The sequence below is a fragment of the Salvelinus namaycush genome, chromosome 20 (genome assembly GCF_016432855.1).
Source record: "Salvelinus namaycush isolate Seneca chromosome 20, SaNama_1.0, whole genome shotgun sequence".
Taxonomy (NCBI): domain Eukaryota; kingdom Metazoa; phylum Chordata; class Actinopteri; order Salmoniformes; family Salmonidae; genus Salvelinus; species Salvelinus namaycush.
The window spans coordinates 1,528,666-1,552,919 of record NC_052326.1 but is presented as its reverse complement, the minus strand read 5'-3'; the positions used below and the strand labels follow the sequence as shown (position 1 = coordinate 1,552,919).

General features: G+C 41.9%; 1 protein-coding gene across 3 annotated transcripts in view; it reads left to right on the top strand.

The window, feature by feature from the left end:
* LOC120064958 (contactin-4-like) overlaps positions 1-9,750 on the top strand; it is a 185,370-nt gene extending 175,620 nt beyond the window's left edge. For all 3 annotated transcript variants that reach the window (XM_039015568.1, XM_039015566.1, XM_039015567.1), the window contains exons 16-23: positions 953-1,102; positions 1,311-1,381; positions 5,207-5,441; positions 5,726-5,841; positions 6,773-6,959; positions 7,054-7,166; positions 7,262-7,430; positions 7,787-9,750. In XM_039015568.1, coding sequence (XP_038871496.1) covers positions 953-1,102; positions 1,311-1,381; positions 5,207-5,441; positions 5,726-5,841; positions 6,773-6,959; positions 7,054-7,166; positions 7,262-7,430; positions 7,787-7,878 — 1,133 coding nt within the window. In that variant the 3' untranslated portion in view covers positions 7,879-9,750. The remainder of the gene's footprint in view (positions 1-952; positions 1,103-1,310; positions 1,382-5,206; positions 5,442-5,725; positions 5,842-6,772; positions 6,960-7,053; positions 7,167-7,261; positions 7,431-7,786) is intronic.
* The last annotated feature ends 14,504 nt before the right edge of the window (positions 9,751-24,254 follow it).

Here is a 24,254-nt window from a genome sequence, read left to right as displayed (position 1 = left end):
CGTTATATAGGGGTCTGATCTCCATTTTCTCTTCTCCGTATGAGAGTATGGGCCTATGAGTGATTTTACTTCAATTCCAAATGGCTCTCGATTGTTCAGTGACAGGGTTCACTGCAGATTTACTTGACAGTAGGTGTTGTTGAAATGTGGATCCATTTCCAGAGGTCTGACTTACAGTGAATGGTGCTGTTTGAAAGCATAGAAAAGAGCCCCATACGAAAGTTTGGATGGCGGTTCTAGAGCAGGCTGTAGTTATGCATGTTTGGTACTGTTCCAATTATTTTGGGGAGGAGCCTGTTAGTTTGGGGAATAAATACATATTTCATATATATATATTGATACTGCATCTTTAAATGTGTGTCACTGTACAAGGCAACATCACTAGTGCCCAGAGTTTTTCTGACCAAACAGGGACAACCTTACCAAACCTGACCAAACAGAGACAACCTTACCAAACCTGACCAAACAGGGACAACCTTACCAAACCTGACCAAACAGGGACAACCTTACCAAACCTGACCAAACAGGGACAACCTTACCAAACCTGACCAAACAGGGACAACCTTACCAAACCTGACCAAACAGGGACAACCTTACCAAACCTGACCAAACAGGGACAACCTTACCAAACCTGACCAAACAGGGACAACCTTACCAAACCTGACCAAACAGGGACAACCTTACCAAACCTGACCAAACAGGGACAACCTTACCAAACCTGACCAAACAGGGACAACCTTACCAAACCTGACCAAACAGGGACACTGAGTGAGGTCTACCCTTAAGGTGTGTGTTTTGTCTTGTGCGTGTGTGAGTGAGTACACCATGTGTCCTTCTGTGTAATTAGCCCCCTGCACCTGTGGAGTGTGCTCAGTGGGCCTGTCAGCCTAGAGGACACTCTCCTGCTACCTGCTTCATTCTGAGGGGAGGGGGCTGTTTTGTTTTGTGCCAGTTCCTGAGATGGTGGGGGGCCGCCGCCTGACAGCTACAGTAATAGACCTGAGCCCCTGGGTGGAATATGAGTTCAGAGTCCTGGCAAGCAACGCCATTGGGACCGGGGAGCCAAGCAAACCATCCAAACAAGCAAGGACTAAGGAAACATGTATGTACGGTATTCATTGAATCTCTTCAATTCTGCATGTTTTTAGTTTTTCTTATGTGCAGCTTCTTGCTATTAGTTTGTCTGGTATGGTGGGAAAAAGCTATTTCAATGTCAAAGAATCTCATCCGAATGTGTTGTTATCGTGTTATCTTTGATGGCTGGGGTCGACTGGGTTGAGCAGGATTACGATTACCCTCTGTTCCCCCAGCTCCGAAGGTCACACCAGCTAATGTAAGCGGAGGTGGAGGCAGTCGCTCAGAATTAGTGATCACTTGGGAGGTAAGCAAGCCGCTCACTCCAATACTCCCTCACCCATGGAGGGGAAGCCAGAAGTCATTATTCTCTAAGGAGTCAGGCCGTTGTTTCATTAATAACAGCAGACAGGCTTATTGTATGGCATTTCATTTTTAAGAACAGAGAGGCAATAACTGCTGCTGTCTCCCTGGGGGAGAGAAAAATGCCTTTGAGGTTTTAATAAGCTAATTAAACAGAATGATTCTTCACACAGTCACAGGCAACTTTTTCAAAGATTGCGCTTTCCTATCTTTTTCAGTCTTACAGTTCTTCTCAATCCTGTACAAGCGTTTTTTTTTTTTAAACAATGTTGCAGATTTTAAAAACAAAGTTCAAAGACACAGAACTCTGTGGCCTTTTGCAAAACAGTAAATGCTTTTTCAAAAATGGAGTTGCCTTCTCAGAACATAAATATATTCATCAAAACTAAATGATACTGTCAAAATTGTAAATACGTTCATCAAAAGAACATGAATGCCTGCAAAAACATTAATGCAGCCATACTTATGTCTTGAAGTCAAGCAGACAAAACAGAAAGTTAGTTGGTCTTTTAAAAATCCCAGGAGATCAATACATTTTCTTTGCAGTCACTAGATAATGATGATCAAAATTGGAAGTACAACTATCCAAAAGTGCAGAATTATGGGCAATTACTCTCCATGTATGCATATTTCATCAAACAATTTCATACACATCAAATCAAATGTTATTCCTGGTTAAAAAATAAAAAAAAATAAAAAGTACATTGAGTGCCGGTTGCGTTCATCGGTATCATCACAATACAATTCCATGTATTCAATACATAGACTGGTTTGCTCATAGTTTTGTTCTCTTTCCATCGGTGCACAGAAACACAATCCACAATCGAAACAAGGAAAGGTGAATACAATGGAATACAATGGTGGAGATGACTTAAGAGGAACCCAAAGTTACTTAGAAGTAACCCAACTTAATTCTCTGGATCTCTGCATGTCCACAATATTGTAGAAAAATATCTCAGTCAGGGCTCAACTTATTGTTGAGAGTTAGAATAATAGAATACTACACAAGGTGCAATTAAAACAGTCGGTGTGCATCAGCAGTCAACAAATTCGCCCAAGTTAGATTGGTAGATTAGTCTAGAGGCCAGCTATCTAAACTTGTAGTAAGCATGTTCGAATTACCGACCATGGGTGGGGCCCATTGATCATCAGTCATCATATTAAAAACTGCAAACATTTGCCTCCACCCTATGGCAAAATGTTTAGAATTGCAGTAAATTAGCTGTAAAACTGCACATTTTTCTCTGTACCCCATGGCAAACTGTGCAGAATTGCATGAGATTAGTTATAAAATAGCAAAATCTTCTCTCCACCCCATGGCAAAATGTATAGAATTGCAGCAAACTTGCTTTAAAATGGCAACATTTTCTCTACTCCCCATGGCAAAATGTGCAGAATTACAGAAAAAAATGTTTTCTCTCAGATGTAACAAGGGAGGCAGACCCACGAGCCACTGCGGCCCATCATGACGAGTTCCATTTTTTGGTGGCCCCCACCCCCATCAAAGTTGCCTTCCCTGGCCTAGATCTTTCCCTATATTGTAATGTACATGGTATAACACTGATGGGGTGATTTAGAATTTTGTGCAGTAGTATTTACTGATTGTGTATTCACTGATTACAATTATATTTCATGTTTTGCAAAAGGTGGGCTAAGATATGCAAGTCAGGTACTAAGGCAAGAAAATGATTGGAAGTTCTGTAAATGTATTTGAGCATTTGATCATTGCTGTTCTGCTATAGATACGTTTCAACACAGATTCAAAAATTGCTTGTACGCGATTGAGAAAATATGTGATTAGCCCTGCTTGAAAATCATCCACTGCTGTGAATGTTTTGCTGATTGACTAGTGAATGTTAATGAGTTCAATTACAGTCTAACTTCGCCTTAACAAAGTTTCAATACAGCCTTGATTGAAGTTACTTCAGACTAGAAGTACAATGGACTAAATTATTTCAATGTGTAGCTACACAATGATGTGAAAATGTAAGCTGTCTGTCTACATACTACTTTTCCAAAGCAGTGGCGGTCGGTGCCATTTAAGATGAGGGAGGACAATTCATTTTCTTATTTCTATTACAGTATATTGGATGACTGTCATTCATATTCCATTCACCCAACTCAATATAACATCGATAGGTTTAGGCTACTACATGATAACAACATTTTCCCTATACCCCATCATGAGGTTGCTAGCTACAACCTAGCCTATGAATGAAAGTCTGCAATGTAGGTCAAGAGAAAATTTGAGAAATCAAATCTCTTGCCTGCATCTAGCTGATATAGGGTGTAATCATTAGTCCAACAGTTGCAAACAAGAGTTTCTATTGGAAAAATCCAGGTCTGTTTATCCCTGATTCATTCCAATTGCTTCTGTTTAAGAAATGGTTTTCAACAGAATCGGTGGAGTGAATACAACCCTAATCACACTCAAACACAGTTCACTTTCATAGCAGCCACATACAAACAGCATGAATGATCCCTTTGATCATAGTATTCCTTCTCGTATCTACGCGCTCTCCTCTTTTCACCTTTTCCCTTCGCTTGTGGACTTTAGTGTACAACACATCAGCATTCTGTGACCAGGCGAAAAAAACGTTCCTAGCCAAACCTTCATATCATAACCGCTAACTGCTATACACGCCTACATCAATGTCACCATATAAACATCATAGTCAGCATAGCTACTAGAACTAACTAGAACATGCAGTACAGTGTACAGTCAGCAGCAAGCAGTTTAGCAGTTACACCGGTGGGCCCCGGTGGCAATAAATTAATACAAACAAAAGCTTACCTTGACTTGGAAGAGTTCCAGTGTTGGATAGCCATAGCCATAGCCAACTAGCTAGCATAGCAGCCCTCTCTGTTTAAGCCGGGTGTTTGAGTAGGCTAAACTAGCTAGCTGCATTCTCTAGCTAAGTAAGTTAAAGTGAAAAAGAATACAACAAAATATAGCTCTCTCTCTCTCTCTTGCTTGCTTCTCCTTTATTTTTGAAGAAATTAATTTGTTCAAAACTGTTCAATTACTGTCTTTCGCTCTCTTTGAGTCTACTACTCACCGCGTTTTATGCAGTGCTAGCTAGCTGTAGCTTTCAGTACTAGATTCATTACTCTGATCCTTTGATTGGGTGGACAACATGTCAGTTCATGCTGCAAGAGCTCTGATAGTTTGGCGGACGTCGTCTGGAAGTTGTCATAATTACTGTGTAAGTCTATGGAAGGGGGTGAGAACCACAAGCCTCCTAGGTATTGTATTGAAGTCAATGTACCCAGAGGAGGACGGAAACTAGCTGTTCTCCGGCTACACCATGATGCTAACCTACAGAGTGCTGCTGAGGCTACTGTAGACCGTCATTGCCAAACATAGTGTTTTAATCATTTATTTGGTGACATATGAATATATTTAGTATAGTTTTATTTAAAGAGGATAACTTTTTTAATGTTTCACTATTTACATTTTTATGAAATTCACTGAGGAGGATGGTCCTCCCCTTCCTCCTCTGAGAAGCCTCCACTGTTCCCAACTATTATAAAATAGAATGCCCATTATATAACCATGCATCTTTGGGGAGTGTTGACTTGCACAATAAAAGTCAGTCCCCATAAATATATGAAATATGATGTGCTTTCAGTCTTAACAATAGCTAGGTGGCGGTATCATGCTGAGGGCGCTTTATTATTGATGGACGTGGGTGTTCACTACTTGTGCACCAGTTTCAATGTGTGTGTGTATGTGTGTGCGTGCGTGAATGTGTATGTTTTCTTCTAGCCTGTTCCTGAGGAGTTGCAGAACGGGGGAGGGTTTGGCTATGTGGTGGCCTTCAGACCGTACGGTGCCACTGGCTGGATGCAGGCCGCAGTGCCCTCATCAGAAGCCTCCAAATATGTCTTCAAGAACGAGAGCATCCAGCCCTTCTCCCCCTTCCAAGTGAAGGTTGGAGTGTACAACAACGAAGGGGAAGGCCCTTTCGGACCCGTCATCACCATCTACTCTGCAGAGGAAGGTTGGTAAAAAATTAAGTCATGTCAGAGGAGCGGCAGTGCTTCCCGGGCCTCAGTTCACACATAGCGTTTAAAAGCCAATGGAGAGGCGTCTCTGGATAGTTTATTCCCGGTCAATACAGTGATCTTGCTGCCCATGCTCTCCTATCTGCAGATGGTTGGTTCCCACTGCTGCTGGTTCTGGTTCTCTCTGTACTTCTGATGAAAGAGATGGACCCACTTTAAGAGTCATCAAAGCCTGCCATTACTTTTAAACTCATTCAAATGATTTTTACATTTCACCCAGAGCCTGGAAGAGCGCCCACCAGGATCCGAGCCAAGAGTCTGTCTGCATCTGAGATTGAGGTTTCATGGAAAGCCCTGCCTTGGAACACCAGCAAGAGAAGAGTCCTAGGCTATGAGGTTAGTCAAGTTTTTTCCTGTTTCCCTCTACCTATTTGTGTGTCAAAGTGTTTACTTGCATGAGTAAAGGCATGTGTGTGTCTGTGTGTGTAGTCGTGAGCATGTGCATGTGTGTGTGCATGTGTGTAGCAACTAATGCTGTACGATCTTGTTCCGTTCTATTATTGATGAGTGTTGCTAGCTCATGCACATTGGGCATCTCAGATGTAATAGGTTGTTATGTGTAATGGTCCAGCCAGGTCCCCTGTCTGTTGAGTTGTGTTTCTCTTGTTGCTGTGCTAAGTGCTGTTACTAACTACACTGATTAGTCTAACAGTCTAGTGATGCAATGCACCAGGGGACAGAATGTTTAGCCTATAATCCACACTGTACTGTAGGCTAAAAGTGTGGCTTTGAGCTCAGTTAGTTGATTCCAATCCTTAGTCAGCTCACTATTGACATTCAGTATTGGAAAAAAAATATATTTTCATCCATGGGATGCATAAAGTACTGGAATTATGAATTGTTGACCATAAAGTAAACAGGGAAGTGGGGCCTGAGCAAACGGTTCCTATGAGGGAAGACAAATTATATTTGTGCTGTCAACCGTGCCAGCTATTTCAGCCTGGACACTCGGGTGACAAAGAAAATCTGTTATCATTCAACTTGACAGCTGGGACATTTTACACATTGTGATTTCTCTTTGACCACGCCATTTAAACACTCCCTCACTTCGAGAGCTAAGTAACCAGAACCAAGGCACCTTATCCATGGAAAGACGAGAATATATGAGGTGACACCATACAATGAAATGCTGTTTTTATACCAATTCACTGCAGTTCCAGTTTACAGTTCGTGGACAGTGTCTACCAAAAAACAGGTTTTTACAATGTTCTCACAAATTAGTGTCTGCATTAATGTCCCTGGTTATCCTCTTTCTATCTGGTCTCAGTTGAGGTACTGGGAGAAGAGAGAGAAGGAGGAGGCAGCCAGTGTGCAGAGAACGGTAGGCAACAAGACATCAGCCATTATCCGAGGGGTGAGAGGAAGCAACACCTACTACGTCACAGTGAGAGCATACAACACGGCCGGGGCTGGGCTTCCTAGTGTTACTGTCAATGTCACCACCAAGAAACCACGTAAGCATCTACCCTGCTTTTGGTTCGAGCGGTTGTTTCAATTGACTTATTGGAGATCATGTGATCCTCATCCTCATGTATTTGTGTCCCTCAGCGCCCAGCCAGCCCCCGGCGAAAGTCATGTGGAACACATTGAATTCCAAGATAATCCTGAACTGGGAGCAGGTCAAAGCCCTGGAGAACGAGTCAGAGGTCACTGGCTACAAAGTAAGGAAGCACTGACTACATGGATTTAGTTAGAAATAGTGGCCGTTGTCATGGTTTCTCCCGGGTGACCTTCTACCTGTGTGGTCCATCCCTAGGTGCTCTACAAGCATAACCGACATAGCCGTCCTAGTGTCATGGAAACCAACACAACGTCGGTGGAGCTCTCCCTGCCTATGGACGAGGAGTACTTCATCCAGATCAAACCATTTGGGGAGGGAGGAGAGGGGAGCAGTAGCAGACAGATCACAATCCCCAGAATACCAGGTCAGTCTCTAGTGGACTGCTTCCTCATACTTCATTGATCTCAATGGCGTTGCTATAGCTATTGCCAGTACTGCTTTATTGTCTTGACTACGGACTGGAGTTTTTCTGGCCCTAGTCATGTCTTCAAAAGGAACAGATAAAGTAAGGATTATCTATAAAAATGAATAGTGCCAGGATTTAATCCCGGACTAAATTACTTTATATATTCAGAATTGCGTGTAAATATGCCCAAGGTTTGATCATCAAAGCATTTAATAGCACAAAAGCCTTCAACAACGAATTGCCAACCAGGCTGCTTGTCATTTTCCGTATAAACAGACAGACTATCAAAGCCCATTCCTTTTCATGTTTTTCAGGTCCCAATGCAATTGGCTCGGCGACCAAGGTCTCTACTTTATCAGCCCTCAGTACAATAGCACTGTCTTTCACAGCGCGGACATCGTTATGACAAACCACTACCAGCGAACATTGCATCTGATGTGGAGGCAACTTGACAACGGAACAGGAACACCAACCACCCAGTCTGGTGTAACTAGATCCATTCATTTAGATTTTAGAGGCAGGAGGATGAGCAACATTGGAAAACCAAGCCACTGAGATGAGAGGGAGAGAAAGGGCCTCGCTTCAGCACCCCGTCCACCGGCGAGAACAGGAAATCGACCGATGTCTTGACTCTGTTGTTACCAAAGCAGCTTTCATTAAAAAAAAGAAAAATGTCTTATATGCATCTTTTGTATGACATGTCTAGCTTTTATAGATTTCTTTTGAAACCAATTCATAATTGGTCTGGGCTTTTTATAAAAGGCAAGGTTGAGGTGAGTTCAGTGCATGGTGCGTACTTACATACAGATCTGACAGTTTTAGAATTTGATAAGTTTTCAGTTTGTTGGAAAGAGCGCTTTTGTCGTCTGAAGTGAATAGCATTTTTTGGGGTCAAAGAAAACAACCTGTTACTGTGGTTTCATGTCAAACAAAGACCATAGTTCAGTCTTCTTAGAAATGTATGAATTTTTACCACCATCTAGACAGATATGTTGAGTATATTGCTTTATAACTATTTTTTTAATACTCCATAAAACATTGCACTGACGCCTGATGAAAAATGAGACTTGATAGAAATGTGACTAACTATGTTATAGGACGAGAGGGACTTTATTGTCCCTTGCTGGTTTGGAGTCCCATCTTCCATAGGTTGCTCTGCCTTGGCCATTTAATTGCGCTGGCTGTCTGTCTCATCCGCTCATCATCCTACTCATCCTCTCAGTTACATTAGCCGTGTGTCAACTCTAAAGCTATTCTATTCTTTGCCTTGTGTGTGCCTCATCATATCTTCGAAATCCTCAGGTCCTTAAAGAGCCTTAACTTATCTATCAACAACTATTATAAACATAGATGTATGTTGTTATGCAGCTGCTGTATGATGTGTAGCTACACTCTGCATTAATAGACAGGTTATTACCATCCCGTGTATAATCCTACAGTCATTCTTAGGGCCAGGAGTTTTTTCCTGGTCAGGTTATGTGGTCGGGAAAATCTCCTTGTCCTTGTCATATATTATAGTTAGGGCCAGGGGGTTTTCTGACCATGTGACCTGACCTGGAAAAGCTCTTTATGAAGGAGAAGTGTGTTTCAACAGTGTAGTGCTGTTCAGCATGGTTTCAAGGTAAGGTGGAAAGCCTGGGACATTTTAGTAGGTCCACTGACTGCTTCCCTACTAAAATATAAATGCTGCTGACAAGTTTTCCTTTCCCATAGTCTTCTGATGCCATGTGATACTGGTACAGTACAGTACAGTACAATACAGTCCCATACATATGTAGCTTGTAATCCAGTGAAAAAGTAAAAAGTGCAGGTAGTTTGTAGTACTTTCGAGGGGAAGTTTAGGCAGACTAATGGGTCTGACTCAGAATCATGCATCGAGAAATGTGTAATATACTTTTTTCTACACTTCAGATCATTTATATCAAATAAAAACCTTTCTAAAGAGCTGATTAACCTGGTTTTTATGTAATAACACAAATGTTTCATACAGTAGCTAAATGTCGTTCAGCATGACTGTATTTGCCCTTCTTTTCTGTCCATTTGCTAACTGACTGAATGGCTTGAGACCATGCAAAGAGATAGCAGGTTTGTGTATCTGTACCCATACAAGTCAAACCACTTTTATGTCTGTGCTTCTGTCTCAAACAGGTTCTCCTGTAGGCCTACACTTTGGGATTTACCGGTACTACCATCCATTTACTCCATGTGAAGTTCTGTTTTTTGCTGTTGTTGGTTGTTTATACTGTGTTAATGAATAAAGTTTATTGATTTATATTAAGTGAGTGAAATTCAATGGACTTATTTCTTAATGCTTATTACTTGTAATCAGAATTAATTATCTTGAAATTCATATTACATCCAGTAGGCGGTGCTGCAAGCTAAAATTCATGTTCAGGGAGCAAGTGTGTATGGGACCCGATTCAGACTTAAGAAATGTATGCCTTTCCTACACACGCCTTTCCTTCTCAGTAGTTGGATTCAGGCTTACCTTATGCAGGTGCATAACAGGCTTTACAGGCGTGGTTCCCTTGCGCACGCTGAATAAATGTAATTCAACCACTGAAAACCCTCCTACTTGCTGGCCCACAGATTTTCTTGTGGAGTTTTCACTCAATACAATTTTCAGTACATTTATCTAAAGCAATCCCTTCAAATTTAACATGTGATACTGGTACAGTACGGTACAATAATTATACTTTTCTTGACAAACTCACTAGAATATATGGACAGAACAGTTCAGAATATTTGGGATCAATGAAAGAAAGCCATGTAAATATGAAAGGAAAGAAAGCTATGCATATTTGTCTCCTTTTCAGTACCAATTAGTAGATTTTAAAATACTCTGATCTTGTGTATTATTTATGGTTAGGAAAGCATTTATGAATAATATTTTTTTTTAATGGTTTGGAAAGCCTTTATGGTGAATCAAAAATACCATGGTTTGATACATCCTTAAAAAGTTGTAATATTCAACTGTTCAATCCATGAAATATTGGAAGATAGGGGTGGAACAGTAGTCCTACAAAACTACCCTTTGTGTAGTAATACCCTCAGAGTATTGTTACACAACACGGGCATAGGGCTGTTATGGTGACCATATTACAGCCACACCAGCTGTCAAGAGTCATGACCACAATCAAATTCCACGTGACTGTTTAGTCATGGTAACTACGCTTCTCCAAGCTCTGATGCTGCTGATGGTCATTAGTAGCCTACCAGACTTGTTAACTGCCTGGTAGTCAGCACTCTATTGTCCCTCTAATCACTCTGATGTCAATGCAAATGTATTCGAAAATCTAATCAAACACTTCATGAGAGCCCATGAGCTCATGTTGCGCAACATTTCTATAGGCTAGGCAACTGCATGATAAAACAGAGTTTTGATGGCCTCTATTAAAAAGAGGAGGCTCCCATCAGCTTTCTATAGGCTAGGCCTACTATATTTATTTCTCAACTTTCCTAATATTAGGCACATTGCTTCTCTTTACAACAGGAGTATAGCCTACCTGGCTGACATAAAAATTAACCACGGGAAAAGCATAGATGACATGTCTTTTTTCCCCTGCCCCTGTTTCGAGACAGGTGCATGATAATGGTCCATTCTAAATCAAAACGAATTTCACCCATATTGTTTAGTGTTTGTAAAGACAAGACTAAATCAAGAATAGTCTGATGGGTGACAATGTTAGCCTATCATTTGTGAATTATATATTATCACTTGTGAATTATGCCTAGCTTGTGTGCAGTAAGGCAAGAAACAGCGCCTGCTGTACCAGTGACTCGCTCAATTCGGAAGTGGTCAGATGACCCGGATGCTATGCTAAAGGACTGTTTTGCTAACACAGACTGGAATATGTTCCGGGATTCATCCAATGGCATTGAGGAGTATACCACCTCAGTCACCTGCTTCATCAATAAGTCACCGGCTTCATCAAACAGTGACCGTACGTACATATCCCAACCAGAAGCCATGGATTTACATGCAACATCCGCACCGAGCTAAAGGCTATAGCTTCCGCTTTCAAGGAGCGGGACAATAATCTGGTTGCTAATAAGAAATCCCGCTATGCCCTCAGACGAACAATCAAACAGCCAAAGCGTCAATACAGTACAAAGGTTGAATCCTACCACACCGGCTCTGATGCTCATTGGATATGGCAGGGCTTGAAAACTATTACGGACTACAAAGAGAAACTCAGCCATGAGCTGCCCGTGACACGAGCCTACCAGACAAGCTAAATGCCTTCTATTCTTGCTTTGAGGGAAGCAACACTGAAGCATGCATGAGAGCACCAGCTGCTCCGGATGACTGTGTGATCACGCTCTCCGTAGCCAATGTGAGCAAGACCTTTAAACAGGTCAACATTCACAAACCCGCGGGGCCTGATGGATTACCAGGACGTGTACTCAAAGCATGCGTGGACTAACTGGCAAGTGTCTTCACTGTCATTTTCAACCTCTCCCTGACCGAGTCTGTAATACCTAGATGTTTCCGACCACCATAGTCCCTGTGCCCAAGAAAGCGAAGGTAACCTGCCTAAATGATTTCCTCCCTGTAGCACTCACGTCGGTAGCCATGATGTGCTTTGAAAAGCTGGTCATGGCTCACATCAACACCATCATACCAGAAACCCTAGACCCACTCCAATTCGCATACCACCCCAACAGATCCACAGATGCCGCAATCTAAAGCACGCCACATTGCCCTTACTTAGCTGGACAAAAGGAACACCTATGCGAGAATGCTGTTAACTAACTACAGCTCAGCATTCAACACCATAGTACCAACAAAGCTCATTAATAGGCAATTCCCTCTGCAACTGGATCCTGGACTTCCTGATGGGCCGCCCCCAGGTGGTAAGAGTAGGCAACAACACATCTGTCAAGCTGATCCTCAACACTGGGGCCCATCAGGGGTGCGTGGTTAGTCCCCTCCTGTATTCCCTCTTCACCCATGACTGCGTGGCCAAGCACGACTCCAACACCATCATTAAGTTTGCTGACGACAATGGTGGTAGGACTGATCATCGACAATGAAAAGAGACAGCCTATAGGGATGAGGTCAGAGACCTGGCATAGTGGTGCCAGGACAACAACCTCTCCCTCAATGTGAGCAAGACAAAGGAGCTGATCGTGGACTATAGGAAAAGGAGGCCTGAACAGGCCTCCATTAACATCGACAGGGCTGAAGTGGAGAGAGTCGAGAGTTTCAAGTGCCTTGGTGTCCACATCACCAACAAACTATCATGGTCCAAACACACCAAGACAGTTGTGAAGAGGACATGACAACACCTTTTCCCCCTCAGGAGACTGAAAAGATTTTGCATGGATCCCCAGATCCTCAAAAAGTTATACAGCTGCACCATCGAGAGCATCCTGACCGGTTGCATCACCGCCTGGTATGGCAACTGCTCGGCATCTGACCATAAGGTGCTACAGAGGGTAGTACGTACGGCCCAGTACATCACTGGGGTCGAGCTTCCTGCCATCCAGGACCTACAGTATATTATCAAGGCACAAGGCAGACCCAGATGCAGACACAGGAGGCAGATGGTTGGAGTCGTATAATGTTTAATAATCCAAAGGGGTAGGCAAGAGAATGGTCGTGGACAGGCAAAAAGGTCAAAACCAGATCAGAGTCCAGGAGGTACAGAGTGGCAGACAGACTCGTGGTCAAGGAAGGCAGAATGGTCAGGCAGGCGGGTACAGAGTCCAGAAACAGGCAAGGGTCAAAACCGGGAGGACTAGAAAAAGGAGAATAGCAAAAAGGAGTACGGGAAAAACACGCTGGTTGACTTGACTAAACATACAAGATGAACTGGCACAGAGAGACAGGAAACACAGGGATAAATACACTGGAGAAAATAAGCAACACCTGGAGGGGGTGGAGACAATCACAGGAACAGGTGAAACAGATCAGGGCGTGACAGTATATACTCGGCGGTGTCAGAGGAAGGCCCAAAGAATTGTCAAAGACTCCAATCACCCAAGTCATAGACTGTTTTCTCTGCTACCGGAGCACCAGGTCTAGGACAAAAAGGCTCCTTAACAGCTTCTACCCCCAAGCCATAAGACTACTGAACAGTTAATCAAATGGCCACCCGGACTATTTCATTGACCCCCCCCCCCCCCCCCCCCCCTCTGTTTTTACACTGCTGCTACTCGCTGTTTATTATTTATGCAAATTGCAAATTACCTCAACTAACCTGCCCCCCCTTTATGTAGCCTCATTATTGTTATGTAATTTTCTTGTGTTACTTTTTAATTTGACTACATTTTTTAAACTTTAGTTTACTTAGTAAATATTTTCTTAACTCTATTTCTTGAACTGCATTGTTGGTTAAAAACTTCTTTGTGATCCCTTCCTGCTCGATTTGACAACATCCAGTGAAATTGCTTCTTCTTCTGTTGGCACTCCAAAATGTCCCAGAAACATCACAAATGGTCCTTTTGTTCAATAAATTCCTTCTTTATATCCCCAAAATGTCCATTTATTTGGCGCGTTTGATTCAGAAAATACACCGGTTCCAACTCGCCCAACATGACTACAAAGTATCTAATAAGTTACCTGTAAACTTGGTCCAAACATTTCAAACAACTTTCCTAATCCAACTTTAGGTATCCTAAAACGTAAATAATCAGTAAAATTTAAGACGGGATAAACTGTGTTCAATACCAGACGAAAACAAAGTGAAGTGCGTTCCAGGTCGCGCCCACCAAAATACTTGAGTCCACCTGGAGGGACACATGGAAAGAACAGGGCTACTTCTTCATTCCTCAAAAGAAAAACATCAACCAATTTCTAAAGACTGTTGACATCTAGTGGAAGCCATAGGAACTGCAAGTAGATTCCTATTAAAAAGGGCTTACCATAGAAAACCAATGGAAAACAGATTGACCTCAAAAATAATTTTCCCTGGATGGATTGTGCTCAGGGTTTCGCCTGCCAAAACAGTTCTGTTATACACATAGACATTATTCAAACAGTTCTAGAAACTTCAGAGTGTTTTCTATCCAAATCTACTAATAATATGCATATCCTAGCTTCTGGGCCTGAGTAGCAGGCAGTTAACTTTGGGCACGCTTTTCATCCGGACGTGAAAATACTGCCCCCTATCCCTAAGAAGTTGTAAGGGCTTGTAAATAAGCTTTTCATTGTAAGGTCTACACCTGTTGTATTCAGCGCATGTGACAAATACAATTTGATTTGATTAATAGTTTTCCAACATTTTAAGTTAAATGTTCTGACATGTTGCATCAGCCTCATTGATTTTAAACTGTGGGGTCTATTCCATCCCACAACTGTCCCAGACTATTTGGAATATTTATTTCTCGAGACAGAAGAACAATAGAATAGGTCAACTTATGTACTGTGGGGGATAGTAGATTGACGTAGGCTAGTGCTTTTGCTGTTTGTTAGGCCTCCTCATCTTGTAGGCTGACGAAAAGTAAATGTGGACAGTTCTTCCAACATCTTCAATATGCGCCTCAGAATTCGATAAGAACGCACGCCCCAATGTGTCTGTCTTCACTTGTATCCTGTGAGAAGGACCCCTGAGATTGCCTGTGAGAAGGACACGATCACGTGACGGGCATTGGCTAATAAGAATTGAGATATCTGAGAGAGCCATGTGAGTGAGAGGTGCTGCGTCATGCAGCCTTGGAATGTATAAAAAAATATATATATATAGCCCAACGTTTTAATCACTAGTAAAGTTGCATAAATAACTCTCAATTAAGCATATAGCATAGGTGGACCTGTTTCTTTGTTAACCGCTCAACACAGAATAGCACACAGCCATCCCTCGTTTGGAGCAAATATCCTTTATATTATATTCTATTATAAAATAGTATAAAATAGTATAAAAATAGTATAAAAAAATAGTATAAAATAATGCCAAGGTATTCTAAGCGAATCTTTACTGCTAAATGAACTAATGTAGCCCACAGCAATATGGTCTAGCCAGATTAGGGCCTAACATTAGGACAACTCAGAGTATACTATTCTGTTCTTCTGAAATAGACCACATTTTCTTCATATCATGTTTCTTTAGACCTGTCTAAAAGAAATCATGGATTTATTGTGATGGTGTAGGCTTAATTAAATGGATTTATTAGACTTTTTAAAATGGAGATGTTCCAGAGGTCTGCATCAGTGGCTTGTAGGCTATGTGTGTTAGCCAGGAGATGCTACATGTGTTTATGTTAATTAACAGTCAATTACAGTGAGACTGGCAGTTGTTTGCTTGACAATCACCGGCTCACAAAAATTTCATGACAGCCCTACTTGGGTGTCAAGATGGCAGCAGGCAGGACAGCTGTGCTAGGCTTTTTCAATGGTAACAACTTTGTTTCAATCGTCAATGATTATTTCTACACGACAGTTTAAATTAGAGGGTAATGAAGAAAATGTGCCTCGTTTTTACGACTTGATCATATAAGTTACAAACATTTTGGCTATGGATGTCAAGTTGTTTATAACTTTCTTATCATAGCTATCTGCCTATTACTGTCATTATATACACTCAATGACCAAAAGTATATGGACACCTGCTCGTCGAACATCTCATTCCAAAATCATGGGCATTAATATGGAGTTGGTCCCCCCCTTTGCTGCTATAACAGCCTCCACTCTTCTGGGAAGGCTTTCCACTAGATGTTGGAACATTGCTGTGGGAATTTGCGTCCATTCAGCCACAAGAGCATTAGTGAGGTCAGGCACTGATGTTGGGTGATTAGGCCTGGCTTACATTCGGCGTTACAATTCATCCCAAAAGTGTTCAACAGGGTTAGGGTCAGGGCTCTGTGCAGGCCAGTCAAGTTCTGCCCCAACAATCTCAACAAACCATTTCTGTATGGACCTCACTTTGTGCACAGGGACAATATCACACTGAAACAGGAAAAGGCCTTCCCCAAACTGTTGCCACAAAGTTGGAAGCACAGAATCGTCAAGAATGTCATTGTATGCCGTAGCGTTAAGATTTCCCGAACCATGAAAACAGCCCCAGATCATTTTTCCTCCTCCACCAGACTTTACACTTGGCATTATGCATTGGGGCAGGTGGAGTTCTCCTGGCATCCGCCAAACCCCGATAATTTCATCAGACTGCCAGATGGTGAAGCGTGATTCATCACTCCAGAGAACGCGTTTCCACTGCTCCAGAGTCTAACGGCTGAAAGTTTTACACCACTCCAGCCAACGCTTGGCATTGCGCATGATGATCTTAAGCTTGTGTGCGGCTGCTCAGTCATGGAAACGCATTTCTTGAAGCTCCCGATGAACAGTTACTGTGCTGACGTTGCTTCCAGAGGCAGTTTGGCTCTAGATAGTGAGTGTTGCAACCAAGGACAGACGATTTCATGCGATACATGCTTCAGTACTCAGCGGTCCCATTCTTTGAGTTTGTGTAGCCTACCACTTCGCAGTTGATCCATTGTTGCTCCAAGACATTTCCACTTCACAAAAACAGCACTGACAGTTGACCGGGGCAGCTCTAGCATCATATGCCGATGCCTGTTGAAAGTCACTGAGCTCTTCAGTATGGCCATTCTACTGCCAATGTTTGTCTATGCAGATTGCATGGCTGTGTGCTCGATTTTACACACCAGTCAGCAACGGGTGTGGCTGAAATAGCCGAATCCACTCATTTGAAGGGGTGTTCTTTTGCCCATTTTAATCTTTTATTTTTATTGGCCAGTCTGAGATATGGATTTTTCTTTGCAACTTAAGTTAACAATAACTTTTTCGTGAAATGCTTCTCATACATTTTAAGGACACATCAATTTGTCTGTATGTATCCCCAACCAAGAAGAACTGTGATGGTAACATGTCTTTGGACATGGTGAAGGAGGGAGACACGGACATCCAGGACAAGCTGGAAGGAGATGCTGCTCTCCTTAAGCACGGGGCTGGCGACAACGCTCAGGTCAAAGGAGGCCACATCTCCCTGCACAACGCAGCCTCATACGGGGTGAGTCACTACATAGATTAAATCAGGCCTTTGAAGATGTTTTAACTGCTGTACGGCTTGCCGTAAGGGTTTTACATAGACATAGGCAATGCACACAAAACACATGCGCTGTGACATACGTCACATAAAATAACATTTTAACACCCACACTGTGATGAAAGAGACCTAGTGGAATGTTTACAGGCATGTATTGGAGTGGACATCCTCTGTCTCACTCCTCTTCATCACTCCTCTCTTCTCTCCTCAACCTGGTCTCAGCATTTTGTATTATTCTGTATGTAAATCCAAGATTAAGGCTGTTGCAGTGACCCTATTACCACCACAATGGCAGTCATGAGTCATGACCCAGTAAAATTCCATGTGACCGTTGAGTCATGGTAATCTCCTTTTATGCACTCTGGACATGCTTTGGTAGTACCCAACTTACTAATAACCATCAGGTTGCTAATACCTTGGTACTCATCACTCTATTGTCCCTCTAACCACTCTGACATCAATGCAAATGATGCAATCACATCGTGGCGATTTTAGCATGTAAATCTTGGTGGGGCAAACTCCCCCCAAAAAGTTTTAGATGCATGCCATAGACATACATTGGCAGCAGAATGGCTTTACTGATTCTGCCAGTAAAGCGGTTAGGGCCTACATAAAGCTGTCCCAACAGCAGAGCTTTCTTTTCAGCACCATGGAGTGAATCCTTACCACTGCTACACCTGGCTATCAGCGGAGCCTTGTCTGGCAGCGAAACAGTTCATTCAGCCTCATTTAGCGCCTTTTAAAAAAACATAGCTGATATTTCTGACTTGCTTAAACAAATGTGGTCTCTACTGACAATTGAGATCTACAAACTATCCAGAAGGCAAGGTCAGTACAGGTGCATCAAAGCTGGGACCGAGAGACTGAAAAACAGCTTCTATCTCAAGGCCATCAGACTGTTAAACAGCCATCACTAACATAGAGAGGTTGCTGCCTACATACAGACTTGAAATCATTGGCCACTTTAATAAATGCATCACTAGTCACTTTAATAATGCCACTTTAATCATGTTTACATATCTTGCATTACTCATCTCATATCTATATACTGTATTTTATACCATATATTGTATCTTGCCTATGCCACTCTGTCATTGCTCATCCATATATTCATATTTATATATTCTTATTCCATTCCTTTACTTAGATTTGAGTGCATTAGGTAGTTGTTGTGGAATTGTTAGATTACTTGTTAGATATTGCTGTACTGTCGGAACTAGAGGCACAAGCATTTCGCTACACTCGCATTAACATCTGCTAACCATGTGTATGTTACCAATACAATTTGATTTGATTTGATTTGATTTATAAGGGGACGGCGAGCGGATAACAGGCAATCCGTAATTTCGATTAAGACATTAATGAGCGAGCTAGGATTGACGTTACAGCTTTATTTTAAAATGGATTTAAAAATCCTCAATGTACAAACAGTACCCCATAAAGACAAAGCGAAAACAGGTAAAAATGCTTTAAAAAATTAAAACAGAAATACCCTTTGCTATGAGACTCAAAATTGAGCTCAGGTGCAACCCTGTTTCCATTTATCATCCTTGAGATGTTTCTACAACTCGATTGGAGTCCACCTGTGGTAAATTCAATTGATTGGACATGATTTGGAAAGGCACATGTCTATTTAAGGTCTGACAGTTGACAGTGCATGTCAGAGCAAAAACCAAGCCAGGAGGTGGAAGGAATTCACCGTAGAGCTCCGAGACAGGATTGTGTCGAGGCAGAGAACTGGGGAAGGGAACCAAAATATTTCTGCAGCACTGAAGGTCCCTAAGAACACAGTGGCTTCCATCATTCTTAAATGGAAAAAGTTTGGAAGCCTCTTCCTAAAGCTGGCCGCCCGGTCAAACTGAGCAATCGGGGGAGAAGGGCTTTGGTCAGGGAGGTGACCAAGAATCCAATGGTCCAATGGTCACTCCAGTGTTCCTCTGTGGAGATGGAAGAAACTTCCAGGTGGACAACCATCTCTGCAGCACTCCTCCAAATCAGGCCTTTGTGGTAGAGTAGCCAGACGGAAGCCACTCCTCAAAAAATGGCACATGACAGCCCGCTTGGAGTTTGCCAAAAGGCACGTAAAGACTCTCAGACCATGAGAAACAAGATTCTCTGGATCTGATGAAACCAAGTTTGAACTCTTTGGCCTGAATGCTGTGGGGATGTTTTCCAGCGGTAGGGACTGGGAGTCTAGTCAGGATCGAGGTAAAGATGAACGCAGCAAAGTACAGTGAGATCCTTGATGAAAACCTGCTCCGGAGCGCTCAGGACCTCAGACTGGGGCGAAGGTTCACCTTCCAACAGGACAAAGACCCAAAGCAAACAGCCAAGAGGGGACAAAATACATTTCTCAATCTGTACTTGATTTGGCCACCCAGCTGAACAGACTAACATTCTTATGCATAAATCCTCTAGCGATTGTATTTGAACATTTTGTGTGTATTCAAGCTTGCAGGTTATTATGATAGTATGTATAGGCTAAACACTGACTTTCTGTACATTACCTTGTAAATAATGAACGACGTCTGCCTCGTCCCTTTGCAGAGTAATTTTTACAAGGTAATGTACAGAACGGAGGCGCTATTCTGGTTTATACCACAGTTGCCAAAGAAAACAATACTAAAGCACATATTTATCAGTTGAAATCAACATTTTCATTGATATCTTCATTTCTATTCGAGAATTTATACACTACATTACCAAAATTATGTGGACACCTGCTCGTCGAACATCTCATTGCAAAATCATGGGCATTAATATGGAGTTGGTCCCCCCTTTGCTGTTATAACAGCCTCCACTCTTCTGGGAAGGCTTTCCACTAGATGTTGGAACATTCCTCCTCCACCAAACTTTACATTCGCCACTATGCATTGGGGCAGGTAGTGTTCTCCTGGTATCCTCCAAACCCAGATTCGTCCGTTGGACTGCCAGATGGTAAAGCATGATTCATCAATTCATATAACATGTTTCCACTGCTCCAGAGTCCAAGGGAGGCAAGCTTTACACCACTCCAGCCAATGCTTGGGCATTGCGCATGATGTTCTTAAGCTTCATGGCTGCTCGGCCATGGAAATCCATTTCATAAAGCTCCCGATGAACAGTTATTGTGCTGACGTTGCTTCCAGAGGCAGTTTGGAACTCGGTAGCCAGTGTTGCAACAGAGGACAGATTATTTTTATACGCTACATGCTACAGCACTCGGCGGTCCCGTTCTTTGAGCTTGTGTGGCCTATCACTTCGCGGCTGAGCCATTGTTGCTCCTAGACGTTTCCACTTCAAAATAAAAGCACTTACAGTTGACCGGGGCAGATCTAGCAGGGTAAACATTTGACGAACTGACTAGTTGGAAAGCTGGCATCCTATGACGGTGCCATGTCTTCAGTAAAGCCATTCTGCTGACAATGTTTGTCTATGGAGATTGCATGGCTGTGTGCTTGATTTATACACCTGTCAGCAACAGGTCTGTCTTCTATACAGTACCAGTCAAAAGTTTGGACACACCTACTCATTCAAGGGTTTTTCTTTATTTTTACTATTTTCTACATTGTAGAATAATAGTGAAGACCTCAAAACTATGAAATAACACATATGTAAAAAAGTGATTATTCAAAGTACCCTTTGCCTTGATGACAGCTTTGCACACTCTTGGCATTCTCTCAACCTGGAATGCATTTCAATTAACAGGAGTGCCTTGAAAGTCAATTTTGGAATTTATTCCCTTGACAAGGTAGATGTGGTATACAAAAGTTTGGAATTTCTTTACTTCTTAATGCGCTTGATTCAATCAGTTGTGTTGTGACAAGGTAGGGGTGGTATACAGAAGATAGCCCTATTTGGTAAAAGACCAAGTCCATATTATAGCAAGAACAGCTCAAATATGCAAAGAGAAACGACAGTCCATCATGACTTTAAGACATCAGGTCAGTCAATCCAGAAAATGTCAAGAACTTTTAAAGTTTCTTCAAGTGCAGTCGCAAAAAACTAGCGCTATGATGAAACTAGCTCTCATGAGGACCCCCACAGGAATGGAAGACCCAGAGTTACCTCTGCTGCAGAGGATACGTTCATTATAGTTACCAGCCTCAGAAATGGGCAATTAACTGCACCTCAGATTGCAGCCCAAATATATCCTTCACAGAGTTAACAGACACATCTCAACATCAACTGTTCAAAGGAGACTGCGTAAATCAAGCCTTCAGGGTCGAACTTCTGCAAAGAAACCACTACTAAAGGACACCAATAAGAAGCGACTTGCTTGGGCCAAGAAACATGTGCAATGGACATTAGACCAGTGGAAATCTGTCCTTTGGTCTGATGAGTCCAAATTTGGACAATTTGATAAATTATATAATAAGGCAGTAACATAACAAAATGTGGAAAACGTCAAGGGGTCTGAATACTTTCTGAAGGCACTGTACAGTGTACTTTCTCATCTTTTGGTTGCTAGATTAGGTTTTAGCTTTTATTTATTTGCACCAAAGAAAATAACTGAAATACAAAACAGTACAGATAAAAACAAACTAGCAAAAATGGTGTACAGGTGAGGTTGGAAGCCGAAAATGGCTTATATGAATACCACACCACAAATATAAGTACAAAAAAGAAGTTACATCCAAAAAGATGCCAAGAGCGTATTCAGTGTTGTTTCGGGCTGTAAAGATTTTAGTTGCAAAAGTTGCAAAAGAGCCATATCTGTGGAGTAGTTTTTATGAAAAACATATTTGTGGTCATACAGAATAGTGTTGATTTAAATGTTTTGACATTAAATGTTTCAACAAATAATTTGTAAAAGATCTTGGATCTCCAGTTTTATAGAATGGGATATCTTTTGGCAATTTTCAAATCTTTAGGAACAACATTTGGTAAAGATATTATCAGGGATCAAGGTAAGACCCAGATGCAGACTGTCGAAGTAGCAATGTTTATTGTAGCAACAGGGGCAGGCAAAGACAGGTCAAGGCAGGCAGGGGTCAGAAATCCAGGGTAAGGCAAAGATACAGGACGGCAGGCGGACTCAGGGTCAGGCAGAGTTCAGTAATCCAGAGGTGGAGCAAAGGTACAGGACGGCAGGGCGGCTCAGGGTCAGGCAGAGAGGTCAGGCTGGCAGGTACAGGGTCAGGACAGGCAAAGTTCAATAACCAGGAGGACGAGGAAAGAGAGGCTGGGAAACAAAAGGAGATGACAGGAAAAATGCTGGTAAGCTTGAACGAACAAGTCGAACGGGCAACAAACAGACAGAGAACACAGGGTGTGACAGATATACGTTAGTGGCTCAGTAAGCGAGGAAGACACTGATTTCACCAAGGAGGCACCAAACTCATCATGACCTGCTGCTGAGATCTTTAAGTTACCAATTACCTCCATCCCTAAGGGCACATCAGGAGGAAGTAGGGAAAAGGAATTGTCAGTTAATGTAATCCAAGGGATTTCCATCAGTTTTCAAAATTTTCTTTGACAGAGAGGAACCCACATTCACAAAAAAGTTATTAAATTCACATGAAATAACATCAGGATCACTATAGGTCTTATTTCCAACAATAAATGGAGATGGAATAGTTGTAGATGCCTTTTTATTATTCAACAGTTGATTGATGATTTTCCAAGTTGACTTCATATTATTAAGGATTCTTGGAATTTGTTAGTACAATTTATTTTGGGGGATATGCAAAGTAGGTGAATAAATTTGTTCTTATACTTTTTGTAATTTGCAGAATTCAGGGGAGAGAGATCTGTGAAAAACTTTTTATACAACTTCTTTAACTGAGGATTTTTTGAGACCGGTTGTAAACCAAGGTTTCCAGAATCCTTCTGCTGCTCTCTTACGTGGTTCAACTAAGGGAAAGCAGTGATGAAATAAAGAATGAAAAGATGTGAGGAAAGTCTGGTACGCAGACTCCACATCGGCCTGATTATGTCACGACTTCCGCCGAAGTTGGTCCCTCTCCTTGTTCGGGCGACGTTCTGCGGTCAACGTCACCGGCTTTCTAGTCGCCACCGATCCATGTTTCATTTTCGTTTGGTTTTGTCTTCATTATACACACCTGATTTCTATTCCATTAATTATGTTCCTTATTTAACCCTCTGGCTTCCCTCTCTGTTTTATTCGTTATTGTTTGTCATGTGGGTTCGTGTTCTTGTGCTTTGTATATTTTGTGTTTTCCATGTTGGAATATGATCTTTATTTTTGAGTAAACTGTTGGACTATACTCATCACTGTGTCCTGCGCCTGACTCCACCTTTCTCCATTCACCAACACCCTCACGATTACAAACATTTTCCGATAAAATACCATCAATTGACATCTTAAAGCACTCACGATTACTTTTGTTAAATATTCTAAAATTAATGCTACTAATCATTCCCATCTGTTCCTTTCCAGCTGCCAAAAAAAGTGGAAAATTGGAAATCGCTCATAAATGTCAGTATAAAGTATGTATTAGCCACATTATTCAAAGAATTTGTTCAAATAAGATCAATAAGGGTGGCAGATGAAATGGTCTCTCTTGTGGGCTTATAGATGATGGGATACAGATTGCTGGAATATGAATTATTTAAAAAATCTGATGTCAGTGAGTGGTTCTATAAATATATGTTGTAATCACCCAATAGAAAACACATGTTATCTTCATTAATAATCAAATCCAAGGTTGGTGCAAGGATATCAATTAAACTAACAATGTCAGAATCGGGTGGCCGATAGATGCATCCAATTACCCCTTTTTTACCACCAGAAAATGAACAGGAGGGAATTTCTATGAAAAGAGATTCAACA